This window comes from Falco peregrinus, chromosome 3 (genome assembly GCF_023634155.1).
Source record: "Falco peregrinus isolate bFalPer1 chromosome 3, bFalPer1.pri, whole genome shotgun sequence".
In the NCBI taxonomy this organism is placed as follows: Eukaryota; Metazoa; Chordata; class Aves; order Falconiformes; family Falconidae; genus Falco; species Falco peregrinus.
In genome coordinates this window covers 111300483-111323614 of record NC_073723.1, presented here as the reverse complement: position 1 = coordinate 111323614, position 23132 = coordinate 111300483, and the positions used below count along the sequence as shown (strand labels likewise).

At 54.5% G+C, this 23132-nt stretch overlaps 1 protein-coding gene across 2 annotated transcripts; it reads left to right on the top strand.

The window, feature by feature from the left end:
- The first annotated feature begins 4113 nt into the window (after window positions 1-4113).
- Window positions 4114-14246, top strand: ALDH4A1 (aldehyde dehydrogenase 4 family member A1). Of its 2 annotated transcripts, none has more exons than XM_055800428.1 (15): window positions 4114-4237; window positions 4950-5043; window positions 5373-5465; window positions 5580-5627; window positions 6015-6170; window positions 6739-6888; window positions 7016-7090; window positions 9549-9736; window positions 10630-10703; window positions 11231-11427; window positions 11812-11859; window positions 12217-12369; window positions 13064-13185; window positions 13785-13903; window positions 14034-14246. In XM_055800428.1, the coding sequence occupies exons 1-15, from the start codon at window positions 4212-4214 to the stop codon at window positions 14144-14146; spliced, it is 1656 nt and encodes a 551-aa protein (XP_055656403.1). In that variant the 5' UTR covers window positions 4114-4211; the 3' UTR covers window positions 14147-14246. The 2 variants fall into 2 exon arrangements, with proteins under 2 accessions (XP_055656403.1, XP_027644231.2); XM_027788430.2 differs by lacking the exon at window positions 4114-4237 and adding an exon at window positions 4555-4777.
- Window positions 14247-23132: the final 8886 nt, after the last annotated feature.

The following is a 23132-nucleotide window of genomic DNA, read 5'->3' as shown; positions in this document are numbered from 1 at the left end:
AAGAATATCCTTAGTTTGATGGTGAGAGCCAAGTGAGGAAGCAGAAATTCAGCTGTGGAAACAAGCTAGCTGTAACCTACAGTTTATCTCATAGCCATAATTATGAGGAGCATCTGTAATAGGGTTGCATTTGTTGGTAATTTGTAAGGGATGTGGGTCTATAGTAGAGGATATAGAAATAATGTGTATGGTGGTGATGTGTATGATGGTAAATTACCATGGTTGTTGGTCTCTGTTTCTTATAACCATATGTAATCCATTTTTAAAGAAGAAAAGGTGATTTCGTACTTGGGATTGGGGTTTTGTTTTCGTTTAGGCTGTGTAGGACTTGGTGGGTCAACCTTTCGGGAATTACTATGGTTGATCCTTGATAGTTTTTCTAGGAGGTCTTTTGGTTTAGTTTCAAGCGATGCTGCTGATTTAGCCGACAGTGGTCCTGTTCTGTTTGCGTATAACCACTCTGTATAAACCAGATCAAAAGCTTGCCAGAAAAAAATGGTGAAAATGCTGGAAATGATTTTGATGACCTCTTTCTTTTTCCTTTGTAAAGCTGTAAATACTTTATTTTTGTTTTCTATTCTTAATGCGGTGTCATATTGACACTTTTTTAGACTTACAATCAGAAAATCCTCCTCATTGTTTCTCATTTTTTAAAGGGGGATTTCAAGGAAGCAAATTTTTTTGCTTGTTAGCAGTGTAATAGATCAAATTCCTAAAATGGGTTTGTACAAACAATGTTTTCAGTAAACAAACGGCAGTTGCTTTTGTGGATGCATGTTGTTCAAAAATGTCCAAAGAATAATGTGGTACAAACATTTTTTTCAAAGACTTAGTAATTATAATATTAGTTCACACAAGGAAAAACAAAATTCTTTAAGAAAACAAGTGTCGGGGCTGGGGGGGACTATAATGAAACTCATCTAAGCTAAACGTGTAATCTATTTATAAAAAACACAGTATATATTCTATTTTTATTAGAGGTTTTTAAAGTGCAAACAGAATTCTGTTAGCAAATGCAATTATTCCCTTGTAAAGTATCTTCTGCTCTGATGTGACTCCAAATTCTCAAACGGTTTCAAGTGGCAACATGGGAACAATCTAACAGGTACGGCTGTGAAGCACTTGCCCATCGCTTCCTAGGAGCAAGAGAAGGGGGGGTGGGGGGGAAGTAAAAGAAATAACAGCTTTTCTGCAGCTGCAGGAGTATTGCTGTTTCTCCTGGTTCGTTTTTTTCCTTCCCCTGATGGCGTGGCATTCTGCTGAAGAGAGTAAGGACCTCTTTTGCTCTCCTAAACCCCAGGGGTGATTGCAGCACAGTAGTTTTAAAATCTGCCCCAGAGTGGGTTTTGTGCTTTACCTGGTTAGAAGATAAATGATGTTTGTCTGCACTGGCATAAATTGGAATTAACTTGATGAGACAAATTAATAGATTGGAATTGTGCCTGAATAGAGTTCTAAAGCTGCTTCTAATACATGATTTTTTTTTTTTGCATAACCATTCCTGCCAGCAAAAACACAAGTAGAGTCCTTGGTCCAGGGTTGGCTTGAGGAAAAGCCACAGCGATCGGTGGGTGCTCACAGCCTTGCCACAGCGCTGCGGGCTCTGTAAAGCAGCTATTTCCTTCTGTTTCCCTTGGCTCTGGAGAAAGGCAGGGGAATGTTTGTGTTGGAGCACGCAAAGAAGAGAATTGCAATATTGGGAAGTGTCTGATTGTGTTTCACGTTTGAGAGTGCTTCATTTTAGAGCTGAATGTTAAAAGCACGATTTATCACAGCAACATTAAGAAATTATAGTGCTTCCAGGGTGTAATAATACCCTGAGGAGGATTTTTCACATTTTGCTTCAGGACTTCTGGGTTTTTTTATTCTTTTGCACTGGTCCAGGACTTTGTTGCAGGGGAACACACAGGTTTTAAAAATACCTGCCTTCAGTGTTAAGTCACACAAATGCTTGGTTTTAAGCTTTTAGTAGAATGTAACTTCTGTCAGTTCGAGTTTTAAATGAGAAAAGAAATTGCCACTCTAAGGCAACGCATAGTATCCTGGTGTTAATAATGCAGGGTTCAGAGGTGAACATAAACACTACCTGCCAAATTCTTCATTCAGTCCCTTGCCAGCCCGTTTCTGGGGAGGGGAACACCGAAGGCTTGAACACAAGTCTTTGGCAGAGTAGTGAAGAAACACTTGATTATTTCTTTTTGTCTGTTTTTGTGTGTAGTTCAGTGTCTTAAGACCCTTCTGCATTTGCGGGAGCCTTTCAGAGCTTCTCTTTTGAAGAAGCAAACATTGTGTTTAAGAAGTGGGTATTTGATGCCTCTAGAAATCACAATTCCCTCCTAATTTGAGGCACTCCAACAGTGAAGCACTTCGGTAAGCAAAGGTGGTGCTTGTGGGTCTGGCTGGCTCCATCTTTGGAGGAAAGATGAAGTTAATGCTTAAAAAAACCCAAACCCTGGGGTGGCTTCAAACCTGTGTTGTTTCCATGGCAGAACACCCCAGTACCACTGTGCCACAGACCCAATGCCCGTGGTTTGAGGGCTGCCCAAACTGATGACCCCTGTATGGATTTCATCTGAAATCCTGAAATTTCTTCTTTATCAGAGGGGGCTGAGGATCATTAAAAGCTTGGTCACTAGACACACTTCTTGTGTAACGTGGTTTCACCAAAAGACACGCAATTGAGTCCTTAAAACACCTTAACCTGCGGCTAAAGTGTATTGTAGCTAAGTTCTGCCAAAAATGATTATTTATTATTTAATGTGTTTAAGTGGAGGGTATTGATGACTCTTTCCCCATGCTGTGTCACTTCTTGTCAGTTTCTCTTAGGTCATGTAAGAATTTCTTTTGTACACATTAAAACAGACTACTGATCAGTGTGGAAATGAACCTGTTTACCGTACTGTTGTAAATATTGTGCTTTATATTCTGTATATTAGCTTCTTTTAAAGAAAAAGACTGAATTGATGATGCTATTTGATCTCTGGGGAGGAAAGGACGAAGGATGAGCCAGCTCCCAAGCTTGCTCCGGAGTAGAGATGCACATCGATTACCTCTGTGGCTGCAAGCCTGTCCTGGATATTTGCAAGCAGACCAAATGGTGGTGGATTTGGGACCATCAAAGGCTTCAGAAATCTAATCCACTTTAGCAGGGGCACCGAGAAACACCCGCAGCGAGAGCCAGAAGCATTCACACTCCTCTGTCCTCTGAGTTCCAGTGGATTATCTCCATTTTAACTTCTTTAGTGCCAAAACCAACCTCACCGCCCCCTTCCAGGTCTGCTGTCCGGTGCCCTGTACTGTGCTTCAGTCTCACATCCCACCAGGTCCGTCCGTCCGCGTTCATCCTTCGGCACTCGGCCCATCGCTCCATCGCTCGCCGTACCCGCGGTTCTCTGCGCAGAGGGGGTGTGCGGGAGCTCGGCCACGCAAACGGGTTATGGTCCTTCTCTGGTTACAAGGAAAAAAAAAAACTAAAACCAACTTATCAAATAAATACCAAACACCTGGTTCACGTCTGTGTGTGTTAATTTCAGGGTTGGAAAACACCTGCAGAGCAAAGGCTGCTTGGGGGGGGGCTGAGGGCGGCAGGCGGCTGCTCTGAGGCTGCGAAATTAGGAAATAGAAATACTCCGTGTAAAACCAGGCCTCCTGGTGGCCATCTGCCCCCTCCCCCCCCCGCCGGGCCCTCGTTTTGGGTTAAAACCCTTTTTTTTTTTTTTTTTTTTTTTTATGGTTTGGGTGCGCGGTGGGGGCAGCCCCCGAGGCCGGGCCCCGCCGCCAGCCGAGCCGCCGTTGCCGCGTACGTTTTATTTTTTGGGCTTTTTTTGAGGAGGATGGTTTGGGTTTGGGGTTTGGTTTCTTTTTTTAGTTTGTTGTTGGGTTTTTTTAATTATTTTTACCTCAGCCCAGCGCCCCGCCCTCTCCCACGTGCTGCGGCGCGCGGCCGGCCCGCTGGTCGGGCGCAACCACCGGTGAGGAGATGGGGGGGGAGGGGACGACACGGGCCACTCCCGCCCCACGAGAGGGGGACACCCCCATACACACACAGAGAGTGCGCGGGTGTGTGGCTACTGTGGGAGCGACCTACTTCCCTTCCCCTCTTTTTTTTTTTTAATTTTAATTTATGATTTAATTGTACGGGTTTGTCTCCGTCTCCCCCGCCCCGTGTCGGTTTGGGCGCGGCCGCGGGCCGGCGAGGCGGCGGGGCCGGGATGTGGCGGGCGCTGAGGGGCGGCGGGTGAGTGCGCGGCGGCCCCTTCCCCCGGCGGCCCCTTCCCGGGGGGGCGGCCGGACCCCCCTACACCCCGGCCCCCCGAGCCCCCCGGGACCCCCCTCTCCGCAGCACCCACGGCGGCTGGGGCGCTGCGCTCATTCCCTGCCCTGCCCCTCGCTGGGCGGCCCGGCGCGGGCGCCTCCTCGCCACCTGCGCGGGTTGCCCCCCCCTTTTTGCCCCGTTTTTGGGGCAATATTGCTGAGAGGGGCAGTTCCGCGGCCCCGGGGGGCTGGGAAGCACGTAACCCCGGCATGCCAGGGGCCAGCGGCTCGCTGGAGCCCGGGGCTGCCAGCCTGGCCTTCGCCCCGTGCCCTGCACTTTGCCCGCAGCTGGGGCGGTGGAGCAAAGCGCATCGACTCGGAGCTTGCCCTGCGCCTTGTCCCTTAGAAATTAATATATCAGCATTTTTTTCGTAGCAAGGAGAAGGGATAGTTGCATGGAGGCTATGTCCAAGCTCAGCTCCCGGCTCCAGCATCACCTTCGGATGGGCAGGATGCAGCACAGGCAGGCGACACGGTGCCATGCGCGGGCGCGTGTGGCTGGTTTGGCCAGGGAGCAGGGTGTTAAGTGATAAAACACGGCTTTAAGCCATAAAACACATGTGAGCTGGAGGTTGGGGCGCGGAGAGAAGGAGGAAACCAGGGGGATTTCAGCATCTGTCTTGCTCCTCACCTAGGCGGAGATGGCAGCACCACTCAGCCATCCAGGTGACCAACGAGCCGATCCTGGAATTTAAGCCAGGGAGCCCCGAGCGAGCAGCGCTTCAGAAGGTACCACCCTAGGGAATTGGGCTTTTTGGGGTGTTGAAGGTTCTGGTTTGTGCTTCAGGTGCTGTGCAGCAGCCCCAGGCGCTTTCCTGGTGGGGGAAAGCCCTGTCCTGCCCAGCATCCACTCCTTCCCTTTGGCGACAGTTGGAGTTGTAAGTTCTGTCCTGGTCCCTCCAGCCCGCAGGCACCCCCATCCCAAGGGACCGAAGGAAGCCTGTCTGCAGGTTTCCCTGTGCTCGTGGGGCTGGCAGGGAGGTGGATGGAGAGGGAGGGCAGCTGGTGGGGGTCTGCGTGTGCAGCTCCCACCGCGGTGCTCTCCTCCTCTGGCTCAGGCACTTGCTGACCTGAAGGGCAAGACAGAAGCCATCCCGTGTGTGATCGGGGGAGAAGAGGTGTGGACACCGACAGTGCGGTACCAGCTGTCGGTGAGTTTGGGGGAAAATTCTTGTTTAACAAGGGAGCACAGAGCAGGAGGGTGTACTCATCAGGAGGGGGATCTCTTGGGCTGATAACTATGAAAGTTTTTCTTCTCTTTTCAGCCTTTTAATCATGCGCACAAAGTGGCCAAGTACTGCTACGCCAGCAAGGTGAGCGAGCACACCTTGCTGCTCTCCCTCTTCTTTTCGTGTTTTTTTGGGAGGGGAACCAGCAGCACTTCATCTGTGTTTAGCAAGTCTTATCTCGCAGCGGGGTTGCAGCATGATGCGCTTTGAGATTGCTGGTGAGAAGGCTGGGAGAGACACAAATGATTGCTCAGGCTGTGAGCAGGGAGGCTGCAGGGGTGGGTGCTGGCTTTCCAAGTCCCAGGGATCTTGAAACAAATTAGTACCAGGAGCTGTAAATTCGGGGTTATGATGGGAAAGTGGCTGCTGTTGTTTGTGCCTGGGGGTGGATAGCCCTTCATGTTTCCCTCCCAGCTGGTGGTGGAGAGGCAGTGGGCTTCTCTTTGCTGCCTTTCCCCTTCTCTTCTGCAGGAGCTCATTAACAAAGCCATTAATGCTGCCTTGGCAGCAAGGAAGGAATGGGACCTGAAACCCATCCAGGACCGAGCCCAGATTTTCCTGAAGGCAGCTGACATGCTGAGCGGCCCGAGGCGAGCAGAAGTGCTGGCCAAAACCATGATCGGGCAGGTAAGGGGCATGTGGGATTGAGCTGGCAGATAGCTGGGGCGAATGGGAGAGAATCTGGGGAGCTGGGGAAGCAGGGCAGGAAGAGCTGCCAAGATGTTTTTTGACAGTGGGAATGGCTGTAATGTTAGAAGTGCCTGTAGCTGTACCACGAGCGGTGCAGACTGATCCTTGCCTCTTTGCTGAGAAAGAAGGGAGGTGAAGCTGGGAGCCAGGCCTCCTGGAACGGGATCAGCTGATGCAGTGGGCTGCACTTACCGGGCTGACCTTTGTGAGATGCCCCAGCAACCCTGGCTTTCCTGGGGGAGGCCCTCAAGGGCAGAGGGGGAGCACGGGTGGGTGTGATATTCCCTGGCACAGGCTGCGTTTGCCTCTGCTCGCTGCAAAGGAGATGTGGTGCGATAGGGGCTTGCAGGAGGCCACATCTTTGGAAAGCAAGCATGTGGTCTGCGTGAGAGAGGCAACCCACAAGCTGCGTCTGGCTGCGCCATGCCGCACTGCTGCAGCACGTGGCGTTCCCCCCACCGCCCTCCCCTCAGTGCTTTTTAATTGATGCGACCTCTCCTGGCAGGGTAAAACGGTCATCCAGGCAGAAATCGATGCTGCTGCGGAGCTGATAGACTTCTTCCGATTCAATGCCAAGTACGCCCTGGAGCTGGAGAACAGCCAGCCCATCAGCGTGGACATCAGCACCAACAGCATGGTTTACCGGGGGCTGGAGGTGAGGGAAGGGCTGAGGCTGCCCCCCTGCTTCTGGAACTCTCTTTTTTTTGCCCCAGGCTGTGGTATCACACCACGGTGAGAGGAGGCACCGTGCTCCCATCCATCACTGCCTCTCCCACCCACAGGGTTTCGTGGCAGCTGTCTCCCCCTTTAACTTCACGGCGATCGGTGGCAACCTGGCAGGGGCTCCAGCATTGATGGTGAGTGTCATGGTGAGGTTTAAGGAAAGCCAGGGATGGCAAGGAGAGTCTGGGGAAAGGCTGGGACAGGGACCCCATCTCTCCGAGGCTGCAGTTTGCCTGGTCTGGGATCTGCAAGGAGTGAATTCAGCCTCCCTGGTTCTCTGGTGCTGTTTAATAGGCCACACCTGTGGTCCTGCTTCTGTTGGTCCCCTTGAATTCAAGCAGCTGTCTTGCAATTAGACTCAGATGTTTTCAATTACAAGAAGGCATTCTAGTGGCTGGGTTTTAGACCTGTCCATCAGTGGACAGGTGTGTTGGAGGAAGTGTTAGAAAAGGAAACAACCACCCAAACCTGTTCGTCTGGGGTTTTATACGAAGCAAGCTGTCTTTTCCTTCCCAGGCTGAGTTGTAGATTGAGGGAAGGTCAGGGTGCTGCGGGAGGGAGGGGAGACGAGAAACACAGCAGGGTTTGGTTCTCCTGTGTGGTGCTTGCTCTGTGAACCAGGTTTCAGGGTGCTGTCATGACCCAAAAGTGTGATCTGTTTGTAATTGCTCAGGTTCCTCTTGGATGACGCTTTTTGGTTGCAGTGGGTGTGTTAGGGCGAAGGCAGGAGAGAGCTGGTCGTGGCCCTGGCATGTAGCACTGAACTGGGAGACAGGAGACCCTGGCAGACATAAAAATGGTTCAAAAAGTCAGAGTATCAGCAAACAGCATTTCTGTAGTTGTTACACACCAATGTGTCTGTTGAGGATGGGGAGCACCTGCCTTTGCAGGGTGGGTTTTGGGGAGAGACTGTAGCAACCTGATTAATTTGGGCCAGGATTAATTAATTTATTGTTGCACTGGAAAAAAATTTACAAAATTGTCCTAAGCTCTTTACTGATTAGGCTCAGGTTTCATCCTGACACCAAAGAGGGGTCCCTGCAGCAGTAGCGTCCTGTGTTGGAGGTGGACGAGGCTGTGATAAGGGAGCACACCAAGCTTTTAATCTGGGGACGTCACATTTTAAAACCATTTTTGGGGTGAAGCATTTGAACCTGTCACTTCTGTAGGGGAGGAGTGGGGAGAAGGAAGGAAGAGGGTGAAACTACTAATGTGGAACTGGGAAAGTTTTTTGGGGAGGGGAAATGCATTCCTCCCACCCCAGGATTCGAGGAAGGTCCTCAGCTTTGGGGCATTTGGTGCTAAACTCATCCCAGAGCAGACAAACCCTGTTGGGATGGGGCAAGCCCACGCTGATGGGTCTGGGGGAGCTGTTTTGGGCGTCCTGCAGTGCATCCCTCCTTGAGTGGGATGATAAATTCCCACCGGGCTGCTGCAGCGTGATGAAATCCCCCTGCTCACCCTGGGGCAGGGGCAAAAAGGAATGGGGTGGCTTGAAAAGCTCAGCCGCAGGTGGTACCTGGAATTAAATTTAGGAGAAAATGGTGCTTAACAAGCGGGTATTAATTAGAACCCCAGTCTTCTGGTCACCACAGTGTGCTTCCCAGGGGATTAAACATTGCTCTTGATAAACAGCTGCAGAGATCAATGCAGTTAATGCTGTTGGGAGCAGGATTTCCTCGGGACCGGAGCAGTTGCTGCACTGCACTGGTACCCAGGCTGCCAGGCATACTGGCACTGATTGTGGCCTGTTAGGTTTCCCAGTTGCTGGGAGATTTTTTGCAGTGTGGTTTGGTTTTCTCACCGTTTGGAACGGCAGGATTAGAGCCGGCTGGGAAGGAGCTTTGCCTACGCCACGAGTCCCTGGAAAGCAGGCGCCTGGTTGAGACAGAGTCCAAAACTCCCCATCCTGCTGCCCCAGGGCTTTGACCCTGTTGCACGGTCACGTGTGGTGCGTCGGGGGCCAGGCAGTGTGACAGTGACACCGGGGAGGTCACTGGGCCCCTGTGGCTGCGCACGGAGCTGAAGGGAGGACGGTGGGGCAGAGCCAAAGGGGTGGGGGGCTGCCGGCAGTGGTTTAGCGTGGTGCTTCCCAGCCAAGTGTGCTGTTGGCTTGTGCACGTTTCATCTGGGCGTGAGGTTTGATTTCAGCGCTTTGGCTGGCACAACCACCTGCTGGGTCCTGCGCAAAGCCGGTGGCAGTGGGTGGCAGTGCTCGCAGTGCCATAAGCACATTTTTTAGCGGCGCTGTCCCATTTCCCGAGACGTAAAACAGCTTCGTGTTTTATGGCTCCTCATACGGAAGGCAAAACTCTGTGTCCTGGGCGAGGGAGGGTGTGAAAGGCTGGCACAGCAACCTGGTGGTGTGGAAGGGGAGGATTTTTGTGCCTTTCAGCTGACCAGGGCTATCGCAGTCATTTTCAAAACCAGTGCTCGGGGTAAAAGGTAGGTGTGAATCACCCAAAGGTGCCGTTGCTGTGGTCCTGTCCGCCGTGGGCTGCAGGACAGACTTTTGCCAGAGCGTTTGAGCGTTGCATAGCTGTGTTTGGGCTGAAGCCTTTCCTTGCATGCTGACTTTGTCCTCTCCCGCAGGGAAACGTGGTCCTGTGGAAGCCCAGTGACACCGCCCTGCTCTCCAGCTATGCTGTCTACAAAATCCTCCTGGAAGCTGGGCTCCCACCAAACGTCGTGCAGTTCGTGCCAGCAGATGGGCCTGTGTTTGGAGACACCGTCACGAGCTCCGAGCACTTCTGTGGGCTCAATTTCACCGGCAGCGTGCCGTACGTTGGGGAGGGGAGCGGTAGTGGGGAGAGTGGCGAGGAGCTGCTGGCTGAAGTGATGCTGGGTGCTCGTCTGCTGGTCCTTTGAGCATGCAGGGCAGCGTTGAGTAGGGCAGCAGGCAGGCAACCGGCCATCCTTACACAACATAATGCAGGCAGGGTTTTAAAACCGATGAAAAAAGCATCTAACCAGGTTTTCTTGCCACGGGGAGTGCATTTAATAGCAGGGAGTTTCTGTTGCTAAACCCGAGGCACAGAGAATAGACAAACTCACATGTGACAATCCCAGGGATGCCGTGATTTGGCTTAAACTGCACTGCACTGGCAGGGCGATGCCAGCTCCAGGTAGATTTGCATACCTGCACTCTGCCTGCACGTCGTGGTGTGTTAGTGATGCTGAGGGCCCTGGCAAACTGCAACGGGCTATTAAACCCAGGGACCCCGCTCCACTGGCGAAGGACATGGTCTGATGAGCATCGTGCTTTAAAGGTGGGAAGCTCATAAATTAGTATTAGCAGCTGTGCCTCCTGTTGGGAGGTTATTAGCATTTTTATTGTTTTGCAGCCAAGGGGTTTGTCACAGTAAGGACTGAAAGGAAGTGGGGAAAGGGGAAGAGCAGAAACTTCTGCTGGATGTTCACTCCTGTGGTCTTCCCCGTGACACTGCAACAGTTTCCTATTTTTAAAACTACGGGGTTGTTGTGTAGTGCCATTGCTTTGATACCTAGGGTCTCATTCTCAGCTAGCATCTCCTCTGCCGCTTGCAGGGCGTCCTTTGGTGACAGACACAGGGTTTTGCTGGGGTCCCCTTCAGCAGGACACATCACCCACACATGCCTTTTCCAGTGCCACCCTTGTGCAAAGGCACTAACCAGCTCCTCCTTTCTCTTCCAGGACTTTCAAGCGGCTCTGGAAGCAAGTATCTGAAAACCTGGATCGCTACCGCAATTTCCCGCGTCTGGCTGGAGGTAACTGCCACTTACACCTTTTTTTGGTGGGGAGGCCATGCAGGGGTGGCAGGGGCGTCCATTTCTCTCCTGCTCAGGGAGGAACTAAAGTGATGGCCAGGATTCCTCTCCTCATGAGCAGAGAGCAAACGACACAGTAGATTGTGCCCTGTCCCTGCTCTGTGGCAGAAGTGTAAAGCTTGTTCGTGGGGGTGCACTGGGTATTTGGGGGAGCTTATGGGATGGGTTTTTACGGTGGGGAGCTGGCGCTTGGGCAGGGGGCGGTGGTGCTCTGGGCTTGCAAAGCCTCCACGCCAGGTCTGGGAGCTCGGGTCGGTCCCTTTTCCATCAGTTTGGCAACCCTGCTCCAGCTCCTCGAGCTCTGGGGTTGGGCTCCCCGCGGTGGTGGTGCTCTCCCTGTTCCCCGAGGGACCCTGGCCCAGGCAGGGCGAGCCCCCTGGAAGGGACCTGGCCAGAGCTTGTGGTTTTTGAGGGCGACCCAGCCCTGACAACTCATTTGCCCCTTTTCCTCCCTTCTCTGGCACCAGAGTGCGGCGGGAAGAACTTCCACCTGGTGCACAGCTCAGCTGACGTGGCCAGCGTGGTGAACGGGACCCTGCGCTCGGCCTTCGAGTATGGTGGCCAAAAATGCTCGGCTTGCTCCCGCCTCTACGCCCCGGACTCGCTGTGGCCCCAGATCAAAGAGAAACTGCTGGAGGAGCACGGGAAGATCAAAGTGGGAGATGTGAGCGGAGCTGCCGGGCTGCTGAAGGGCTTTGCAGCTCAGCGGGTGGTTGATGGGATTAGAGACTGCGGTAACTGGCTACTAATTCCTATTGAACCAAGCTTTTTATCCACTGGTTCTCCCCACCACCGCCCCTCCATGTCCCCCCCCCTTCATCTTTTTTTAGTGATTAGAAATTAACTTGTAGCCAGCGTCTGCAGGAAGGATTGTGTAAGTCACTGAATACTGCAGACTAATTGAAAAGGGGTAGCTTGTGCCCTCGCACAGAGGTGCGTTTGGAGCGGAGGGAAATGTTACTTGGGGAATTGCAGCTCCTCCTAATTGCAAAGTTAGCTTTTTTGGCACAATACGTACTTACGTTGCCTCCTTTCTGGCTTCCTGCAGCCCGCCCAGGACTTTGGGACGTTCTTCTCTGCGGTGATTGATGACAAGGTGAGCTCCCCTCTCCTGTTCCTACTGAGGCAAGAAGGTAACGCCACCAGGCTTGCGTTGCGTGTTAAATGGTTTTTATTGCTTACAGCAAAGTATGAACATCAGTGATTAACTGGAGCTGATTATCAGCCCTCTTTCACTCCCACCTGGAGTATTGCATGCCTTAGTCACTGCCCCTCCTGAAAAGTGGGTTATTTTGCTGAGAAAATATGGGCTATAATATATTTGGGACTCCGTTTCCAGCTCCCACTTCTGAGCTGGAAAAGCACTAGGAGCAGCATAGCATGAAGGGGGTTGCCCAAACCCCCTTTTGGACCCCAGACCCACCCTCTTTTTTTTATTATTTCCCTTTCTCAGTCTTTTGCACGGATAAAGAAGTGGATCGAGCACGCCAAGAAGTCATCCAACCTCACCATCCTGGCAGGGGGCGGCTGCGACGACAGTGTTGGGTACTTCGTCGAGCCGTGCATCGTGGAGAGCAAAGACCCGCAGGATCCCATCATGAAAGAGGTGGGAGCAGCTTGCGAGGGGGGTGGCAGGAAAGGTGTGAAAGGGGCTAGAGGTCCCACCCTGAGATGTCTGCTGGGCACGCGGAGGTGAGGTGACCGGTGCAGGGGTGGCTCCAAAGAGCTCTTTTTTAAAATAAATGGCCCTGACTTATCAAAGAGATTGACCACCAGGCACCAAAGTATTGGCATAAAAGACACTGCTCATTTATATTGAAAACCTTTGATCAGGCTGGATCAAGGAAATTATCATATGATAACCTAAACTCTCAGACTCCTTACACTGAAAAGAAAGGTAACCCCAGTGGGATTCCTCTGGGTGAGGATGTCAGTTTGGGACAAACCAGCTTTATTTCAACCCTCAGCGGTATTATCCAGAAAAGAAATGCAGGAGCAAATCAGTACAGCTCTGATTCCCAGTTAACTCGTAGTCTGAGTCCTGCTGCTGCAGAAGGCAGCGAGTCCGTGATAGGAAAGAAAAAGATTCTTTCCTCAGCTCATGCTTTGTTACCAGGTTTAGGGAAGCACTGGAGAACACCCCTCCTGGGGCTCTGAGCAGGAGAGATGAAGCTTTTCTAGGAAGTCAGGTTCGGGAGCCTTATTGTCGCCCGGTTGTAGCTCATCGGGTGCTGTAGCACCCAACGCTGATTTCTGGAGGCTGTCCTTGCTGAGTGCTTTATTTTATTTTTGCTGTACAGGAGATTTTCGGCCCGATCCTCACGGTGTACGTCTACCCGGAGAAGCGGTACAAGGAGGTGCTGGAGCTGATCGACACCACGACGCCCTACGGCCTCACGGGGGCGGTCTTCGCCCAGGAGAAGTAGGTGCCAAAATCCGCTGCATCCCTGCCCCTCCCCCCTCCCCCCAGATCCCCTTTTGCCCTTCTGGGGGGAGCCAGCCACCCCGCTTCTCTCCAGAGCCCTGCGCTGGGTGCTGAGGAGGAAAGGTGGCACTGCCCCGCCAAGCTTATGCGGCTTGTAGCCCTCCTCCCACCCCTGAGGGAAGGGGATGGATGCTGCTAAAGCCGTTTCTCAGCCCCAAAATGCCTTTACAGCGAGAAATGATCCCAGAGGCCACGTTTGGAGCGTAGGGGAGGATGCACCCCCAGGCCCCTCAAGTAGGAGGGGAGTCTTAAGAGCAGTGTAACCTCAAAGATGAAGTTATAATTACCTTCATTTTAGAACAATAAAACTTAAAAAGACAAGCAAACTATAAGAAAACAAAAGTGGGCTGATTTGATCGAGTTCTAAGGAGGCACAACCTGCTTCAGTGTGCATGAAACAACGTGCAGTGCTGGCAACGTGCGCGAGAAATGCGAACAGGCTTTTTGCGCAGTTTCCATTGCCGTAGAAGAGCAGAGGCTTCCCCACAAGTTTTTGCCATTGCGTTGTGCTCGCAGCCATTTCTGTCCCCCCTTAGGAGAATCATTGATGAAGCCAGGAACCTTCTGCGCAACGCAGCCGGCAATTTCTACATCAACGATAAGTCGACGGGCGCCGTCGTGGCGCAGCAGCCCTTCGGAGGCTCCCGCATCTCAGGTGAGACAAAAAACTCCTGCCTGGAGACAGCACTCACCTATGCGGCCGCACACTGAGCCGCGTCCCCCTCCGGGCAGGTCCCCCACCTCCCTGCTCGTGGTCACCAGCACTTTGTTACCTTCTGAAACAGGCACCAACGACAAGCCTGGTGGCCCGCACTACGTCCTGCGCTGGACGTCTCCCCAGGCCGTCAAAGAAACGCACGTGCCGCTGACGGACTGGCGCTACGCCTACATGCAGTGATGCCTTCTCCCTGGCCCCGCGCCTGTACTACTGATCCTCAACGCACAGAGTAGCTTTGCAGCTACAACTTTAAATAGCACTTAAATCTATTGATCTTTAACCCAACAAGCTTAGGTTTTATTTTTAAAGAAAAATTCTATTATTAAATTGTAAACTCTGAGAAGAAAAAAAAAAAAAAGTCCTTGTGGTTTTCTCAGTCACGTAAGCACGCTGCGGTAGTGGATTGAGGCATGGTTGCAGGAGCATATCTGGGCACTGGTTCCTTTTTCCTTCCATTTTTTCTGTCCCGAGCAGTCCAGTGCAGTTCCCTCCCAGTGTGGCTGAGCGCTGGAATTAAAGCGGGAGACGAGCATTAAGAGGCTGGCCCAGTCCCAGTCTCTAGCAGAAGGTGACATCCTTCCCTTCCCTGTCCCCAGGGCCACCTGGAGCCTGGCAGAAGCTGCTGGACATCCAGGGCAGCTGGTACCGGAGGGGGGGAAGCTGGGCTCGGCTGAAACCAGGCATGGGTGCCTTGGGAGCCCTGAGCTGTGTTCTCTCCCTGTTCCTGAGCAGGAGCGAAGCCTCACCTCCCACGAATGCTTGTGATGCAGGATGTGAACCTGGCAGAAGGCGCAGGGTGCTGGGAGAGGGCGGTGCTCAGCGGTGAGGTTAAGTGCCTTACTTTACCTGTGCATCACCTTACAACTGGTCTCAGGCACGCTGGACACGGGGCAGGCAGAGCAGCCGGCTCGGTCCCCTTGTTTCATTACTGGTGACAAGGTCCAGCTACCTCCAGCATTTCCCCACCGGTTACTGGCTGCTTCCAGTGCTCTGGTCCCCTGCGTCACCACTGGAAGGAAGTGGAAAGGTTTTAAGGGAAGGTGTTTCCCTCCTAAGCGCATTCCTGCACAAGCTGCTTGGGTGCAGCACCCCTCAGCACCCCTCGAAGGAATTGAAGTTGTATTTAAGGCAGCAGGAGGTGCCGGGACAGCAACCGGGGGTCTGCAATAACGAGGGCAAGATGTGTTTCCCATCCTGTCGTGCTCTGCCCGGGGCCCCGCTGCCGTCCCGGGAGCTGCTCACCAACACGGCCCCGCTCCCAGGCTGAGCGCTGCCCAGTTCAGGAGGGACACGAGTTCTGGCCTCTGTGGTCCCCGGTGCCGTGTCCTGCACAGGTTCTGCCGCGCCAGCAGCGCGCTCACTGCGTGGTCCTGCAGTGCAAGTGGGAAAAGGGATTTTAGACAGAGTCTCGCCTCCTTCCAGGATCATTTCTAATGTAGAAACGTTTACGTTTGTAACACCTACAATTAATAACTGTTCAATTATCAGGATTCGCAGGCAGAGTGGATAACCCTATAATAGGGCTGGTGTAATGAGCATTAAATATTGATCTGGTCCATGCCTGGGCTGGTGTCCAGCACGCAGGTCACAAACGACTTGCATTAATACCTGTGAATCCTGAGGAAATTGTATTACTGAGGAAAATGTGCAATAAACTAAACTACAAAAAACTTTCTGCTCTTTTTGAATTATTTCTTCAGATTGCTGTCAAACAAAGAGCTTGATCGAGTGTGGCTTCGGTACCTTTAGTGCCTGCAACATGATAAAAGGTGGGACCAACAGGGCAATCCCCAAACCTGCTTCTGCATCCCAGCAGGTGCCGTTCGAGCGGCTCTGCTCCATTTGGGGACCTGAGCGCAGATGCCACCGTCATGCCGCTGCACCCATCAACCAGCACTGGTGGGTACCAATTATTTGTTAAACACCCCAGCTTTAGGGGATGAGCCAGAGCACCCTGCCTGCTACAGCTCTGCCTTCGCATGTGGTCGAGCTGTAGAGGCCCTCAAAAATCAGCCTTTTGGCTGCACTTCTCACCACCACGCTCGTGCTATTTTGGGGGGGAAGAAAAAACAACAAAAAAACAAATAAAAATCACCAGTTTTGTATTTTCTGCTAAAACTGACATCCCCCTTGCATGAGGCTGAGAGGCAGCACCGATCGAGCAGGTGCCCAATTCCGTGTCACCTGGGTTCATACAGAGCATCACGCAGGAGCCTGGTGCAGCTCCAAAACACCAACCGCAATCCCACGGCAGGGAGGACGGGATCGACCCCCAGCCCCGATTTCAGGGATGGTCTCTGAACCCCCCCGAGATCACCCCGGTGGGACCACGGTGGGCACCACGTCCCCTCCTGCCACCTGGCTTCGACTAAGCCCCACCAAAGCTCCTCCGAGCGGCATCCCTGAACCTTTCCAGACTGGCCCATCATTTAAATCTCATTAAGGGCTCTGCCTCGCGCCCCCTCGCCGGGCAGCCAAGAGCCATGGCCTGGGAGCCAGGCGCTCCTCCGAGCTGCTGCCTTTGGCTCACGCCTTTTACGACTTAAGGCCGGAGTGTCAAGTGGATTTTTTAGCCTTAACTCTGAATTTCATGGCTTTTGTGACTTTAAATCAGTCCCCTAATGCTATTTAAACAGTTGGCTTTTTGAAGCTGATAAACGCTTTGGTAGGTGTTTGGGAGAGACGGGGGCTCTCGCAGCAGCCCCCCAGGCACCCTCCTGCCTGCTCGGGGGCTCCTGGGGTGGGGAAAGGGCCTGGGGAGGGCGGGGGGCTCTGCAGAGTCCCACGGTGCCCAACAAAGGCAGGCAACAGGTTTGGAGCATCTCCGGTAGGGATTCACTCCCGTTCCCGTGCACAGCCAGAGCTGGCCCAGCTCTCAGCGGTCCCCCACCGCATCCTGAAGCGCTCGGCTTCCCCTCTGCCGAGCCAGGAGCCGGTGGAGGCTGAGCTGGGCTCCTCTCGGAAGCAGCAGATTTTCCCCTCCGATAACACCCAGCTCCATCTGCTTCCCGTTAGCGGCCCCGACGGAGGCTAATTGACAGATCAAACCCTCCGCTGTCCCACGTTAGGAGAGCACTGAGCGAGTACGACGCGCCTTGGCCAGCGCCCAAAGGCCTTTCCCCGGCACCCTGGGCGGTGCAGGGCACTAAAGCAACCCCCCGGAGCTGGGGGCGAGGAACCGGCCGTGGGACATGTGGCAGTTTAAAAATTGACCAGATTGAACACGAGAGGCAACGACCACAACGATGCAATTGTTGCCCTAAGCCTTATTCACCAATGGTGCTTGCTTTTTTTTTTTTTTTTTTTTTTTTTTTAAAGGAGAGGTTTAACTCTCCAAGGGTAACGTTTGCGATTCCCAGCTCCTAACACACACATTGGGAACGGCCACAATTCAGGGAGGGCACAAGGCTGGAAAATCGCAGCACCACATCCCGAGGACAAAGGGGATAACCCGTTGCCTCACCACCAGCACGGCGCACAAACACGAGAACTACACAGAGGAGCGGCTCGGCTGCATTTAGCTTAGCAGGGGTTAAGAGCCCGTAACCGCCCCGAGGGAGTCAACAAACAGTGTCCAAATGCTGGCACTGGGCAGCGGGTGGCGGCCAGTGGAAATACTGCACCAAATACGCTTCTGCACCAAATGCAAAAGTGAGTGCACCCAACTGCAAACCCGCCCCGAATGCACCCAACTGCAAACGCGCCCTGAATGCACCCAACTGCAAACGCGCACCGAATGCACCCAACTGCAAACCCGCACCGAGTGCACCCAACTGCAAACCCGCACCGAGTGCACCCAACTGCAAACCCGCACCGAGTGCACCCAACTGCAAACCCGCACCGAGTGCACCCAACTGCAAACCCGCACCGAATGCACCCAACTGCAATCCACCGGGGCCTCTCTATGTCGCAGGCTCCACCGGGGTCCCCGCAGAGCCCCGGAGGGTGGGGGACCCGATCACATCAGGGTGCTGCTTTGCAGCACGCGTGCCTGGAAAGGGCTGGAGCTGAGGGCAGCTGCCTGCTTCGCAGGCTCCCACCGTTGCTCCCACCCACAGCTTTTCCCTCCTGGCGCCCGGGGCAGCCACGCCAGCCAGATTTAGCAACAGGTTTCCATGGTGGGTGAAATTCAGCTCTTACCTTACAGGATGCAGCACCCACCTGTGGGCAGATCCTGCGGTCCGAGCCGCATCCCCCTCTCCGGAGGAGCAGGACCCCAGCCCACCGTACGCCTCCTCTCTCCCTGCTCCCAGGCTTTGGGCTTCTGGGCTTTTGCAGGGGTAAGCTGCCCCTCTTTTCAGCAAGCTGGTTTTGGGGGAGACCTTTGGGCTCCCTCCTTTCCCAACCTGCCTGATTTCCTCCTGAAACTCCCGTATAGGGTGTCCTAGGGGCAGGTTTCCTGCCCAGCCGTTGTTGGAAGCTGGAGAGCAAGTACTAAATGCAATCCAAGAGGTTGTGTTTAGCTTTGCTGGTGCCAAAGGGGTGGTGGGCAAGTGGCCCTGACTCTGGGTGGGTGGGTTTTACCCTCTTTCCCAAGGAGAGGCCAGAAGAAACTCATGACATGGATGCTGCAGGGGTGGAGGCTGCGTGGGATGCAGGGAAGAGATGGGGATGGTTGTGGGATAAAGGGAATATCTTACCTTCAAAGCTGGGCCCAAGCCAAACCCCAGCTTTACAAATCCTCCGCAGCTCTGCTTGTCGGGAACCCCCCCCAGAGGCTGAACGTTTGTTGGATCTCACAGTTCTGGTGAGGGGGGGGCTCTGCACACAATCCCCAGTGTCCCCCTACATGTGGGCAGCCAGACGGGGGGATGCTGCGGAGCGCGTCTCCTGCCCATCGCGGGGGCAGCAACCACGAGCTGGGGCAGGCAGCAGCTCACAGCACTGGCACGTGCAGAGCCAGGTCCCCCCAGTGCCCCCCGTTTCCTCCCCATCCTGGGGCAGCAGCAGCCTGGCATCACCACGCCACCCCCAGGGACCCACTTTCAGGCATGTCCCGTGTCTTTCTATTTTTCCATCCCTTGATTAAAAAAAAAAAAAATAAAATAAGGAAGAGAAAAGAGACACAGGGGCAAGGAGGGTGCGAGAGAGGAACAAGTGTGACACAGGGGAGAGGCGGAAATCCTGAGCATCCTGCGAGATGGTTTTCTAGGGGGATGGAGACCCCCTTGGCCCCATTTTTCTCTCTTTCTACCTTATATTATTTCTCCCCTCTTGCCCTTTCTGCCCGAGGCTTGGCCGCCCCTGCCTCTTCAGCACTTCGTGGCTTTGGGAAGGCAGAGAAATCCTCGGGGGTCCGGGGAGGAGATGTTTGCAGTACAAGGACTTAGCAGCAGATGGTGGTCTTCATCCCATCCTCCAGCAGCCCCCCAGCTCCCACCAGGCTGCCTCATCCCTGGGAGGCTCAGGACTGGGAGCCTGTGGGACCAGGGATGGGAAAAGCTGCTGTGGGGCTGGCATGAGGGAAAAGAGTTTAAACTGATGGGGAGAAAGGAGCAAGCTGCTGGGTTTGGCTCGAGAACCAGACTTTCCCACAGTACGGATGGGAGAAAGCGGAGAAACACGGCCCGGCAAGGAGGGGGAGAGGGTTTCCGTGTGTCAGCCCCCTTCAACAAACAAACTGTGGTTTTGAGCCCGCGCTCCCCATTCCCTCCAACAACCGGCAAAATTATGGAGAGTCTTCTCATAGTTAGCATTTTTGCTGACGGCCCAGGTCCTGGAGTCATGAGAATACGGCGGGATGTCAGCTTCCAGCTAAAATAAAGGGGATTCACATCCTTCGGTCTAACGCAGCGAAGCTGGAAGAAGACTTGACCCTACCTCAGGGCCAGCAGAAAATCCTGGAAAGCAAATCAAGGGACCAGGAGGCAGAAAGCCCCCTACCCAGCCCCCATCTCCTCTGCACAACCACGCTGCTCCCCCAGCAATTCCAACGCACGGGATACATCCCTCCGGAGGAGAGCACTCTCCTTCCCAGGGCATCTGAGGACACCTGGTTCCCTCGTCCCAGGCTTGGGTGCCCTTCCCCGGCCCTTGGAGGCGTGGGGCAGCCTCGGGGCACGGCGGTGGGAGCTCTGCAGCTTTGGCAGGGGGCGAGAAGCATACCTAGCCCAGCAGTTCCCAGTTTACCCCAGGGAGGGCTTGTCTGGGAGCCTGAATTATTCTGGAGCCAGGCTGCTGAGAAGAGGAACAGGTGAAGGCAGCCGCCAGCGGAGCCTGGCTCGGCGTCTCTCCTCCTCCGGCTCTCCGGGGAAGCCCCCCCAGGAAATAAATTACTTGCTGCTGCCTGACAGCATTGAGGTTGGCTCGGAAGGCAAATAAACGGGGGTTCTGGCAGCAGCGGGGAACCGCAGCAAAGTTGGCCCAAGGCGGCTTGGGATTAAGAGCAAACTTTAGCATCTGCCAAGCAGCTCCCTCGCAGCATTTCCCCTGCCAGCTGCAGCCGCCAGCCCCCCCTTTGCCTCCTCAGCCCACCCCCCTGGGACGGGGAGAGGCTGGGGCAGGATGAGGCACCGTCTTCCAGCTCGAGCCAGGCGGTTCACACAGCCCCAGCCCCCTGGGGCCGGACCCGACGGGAGGGATGGGGCGAGCTCCCCCACCCCCTCCCCCAGCCAGCCCCCCCAGCCAGCCCCCCAGGGCTGGGAGGGAGAGCTCGCCACCCCCTTCCCCTGGTGTGGGCACCATCCTGCACACAGCAACAGCCCCGTGTCCAGCCACCACATGCCACAGCATCAGCATCCTCACGTGCCTCCGAGACCTAAGCAAAGCGTCAAGCTCGTCCCCGCAGCCGCAGGGAGGGACAGTTTTCTCTCGAAATCACCAGTTCTTCACACCCAGAGGCCATCTGCACCCGCAGTCCCTCTCCTGAGGGGGGGTTAATCCCCTAAATCTGCTCCTGTCCCTACAAACCCACCGGCTCCCAGGCTCAGCACCAGCCCCCGCACAGCGATGCACCCTCCCAACTTCGCAGCCATTCAGGGCGCATCCCCCCTCCCCAGCCCTGTGTTTGGTTGCTTAAAATGTATCTGCAGTACCATCTCAGCTGCTATTTTTCATCCTTCAGCGATAAGGCATCTGCGTGTACACAGCACCCAGAAAATTACTTACAAACAGCAGCTTCCTCCCGCAGACTCCCCCCCTTGTGCCAATTATTAACATTATCACAGAGGCAGCCCCGCTCCGGCATTGTTTTTGTTTAAGATTTTCTCCCCCCCACCCCACCCTTTGGTGGTTTTTTTTTTTTACCCCCACCCTGCGTCACGATCGCAGATTTGAGATCACAAACCTGACATTTCGGTGCCTGCTTCACAGTGCCAGGCAGGCAAAACTGCCGGGGACAATCAATTTTCCCCGCATCGTCTACCGGTGCCATCCAAAACATTTAATCAACGCAAGATCAACCCTTCCGGCAGCTCCCCGCTCGCTTTTTTCCCAGCCTGTGAAAATACGCAACACCCCAAAACCGAGGGATGCCAGGAGTAGAGGTTGGAGCTGGGTGGGAGCATCCCTGCTCCAGGAGGGTGGGAAAGGTAAGGGGGCAGCTCGGAGCAGACCGAGCAATGGGGTCTCAGCAGGGAAACCCGTGCCCCCTCCGCAGACAAACTGGTTTCTGCTGGGATGGCTGTGGAACCGCTCTGCCTCTCCTCCAGCATCGCGTCTGCAGCCCAGTGAGGGTCAAATCATGCGAGCAAAGGGGACCCCAGCCTGCTGCCTGCCTGAAAGCGCATAGTGGAGTCTGGGGGCTTCTAGGGAACAGGATTAATTGGATTTTGGGTCCCAGAGAGATACGCTGGGTCAACACTTCCCTGGGCTTCAGGGGGTGCAGCTGGGTCCTCGGGTGCCACGGCTGGGTGCTCAGCTGAGGTCTGTGCCGCCAGACTGGGCGCGGGGAATGCACCTACCGCTGGCTCCGTATCCACAGAGGGACCCTCAGACCCCTCCCGCAGGGAACCCCCTCTCACCAGGGACGTGCAGGCACGCTGGTGTCGCCATCCCATGCGGTGGGTGGGGATGCTGCGGCACAGCGTCAGGAGCGAGCCCGGGACGTAATAACTCCCACTGCAAACAACAAAGCGGTGATGGGGCCTCCCAGTCCTCCAGTGTCCTCCCACCAGTGTCCCACGGGCAGACGAGGGGACTCCGGGAAGGGGGTAAAAGTGGAAAAGCTGGGGCTGAGGTTGCCATGCACAGATGGCATCCCCTACTTCTTCCTCGCGTGTTCCCGGGGCTCGCACCCCCAGCTCCGCACCCAGACAAACTCCTGGGGGTCCCAAGGTGGAGGAAGTTCTGGGGGGGTCAGTTGTGGGGGGACACGTGGCTCCAAATAAAACCCACGCATGCCGATCCGCAGGGGAAATGCACAGGCAGGGAGGGAAGAGCCAAAGTGACGCCCGTCCCCCAAGAATGCGTGTCCCCCTCCCTCTCCTGCACGCCTGGCCCTAATCCGGGGGTGGCAGCGGGATGTCTGGAGACAGCTGTGCCTGCCCCCCGCAGCCCTGACATCACCCACCCGCTATGAAGGCACTTGCCTTCGCCAAGGGGTCTTTCTCCAAGCATTTGCAGGGGAGAACGGGGGCAAGAGACACCCGTGCTCCCCTTAACCCTCTGCTAGCAGAGGGGAAACCTCGACCCTCTGCTTGCAAAGTGGCTCCAGGTAGCGCGTGGCTCCCTAGGAGAAATCCTTTCACGAGCGTGCAAGGCAGGGTCATTCCTGGTGCAAACCCTGCTGCTGGGACAAAGGCGGCGTGACACCAGCCTGCTGGAACCACCCGAGTGCTGCGATCGGACAAAGAGGCACCAGCTGACCAGTCTCATGGAATAGCCCCAATGTTCCCCCCTCCCACCCTCCCCAGCTGCCCAGAATCCAGCTGTGAGCTTTGTTTTCTCAGCCCCCCAGTCCAGGCTACTTGTGCCTCAAAGCAGGGAACAAAAATAGGTGGAAGGAGGGAAGGGTGCAAGCAAGCTCCAGCTGGCTGGGCCAGACTGATACCCAGCAACGCGCCTGCTCCCCTCCTCTCCTCCCTCTGCAGCTCTGGGTGCTGCTGTGTGGGGGTTAGGCATCAATACTGCGCAGCAAAACAAGTCCCAGGGTGGTCTGGCTACAGCTAAAAAGGATGCTGGTACCAAGGGAGCTGTGCTAGCATCCTCTGCTTCATCTAACAGCTAA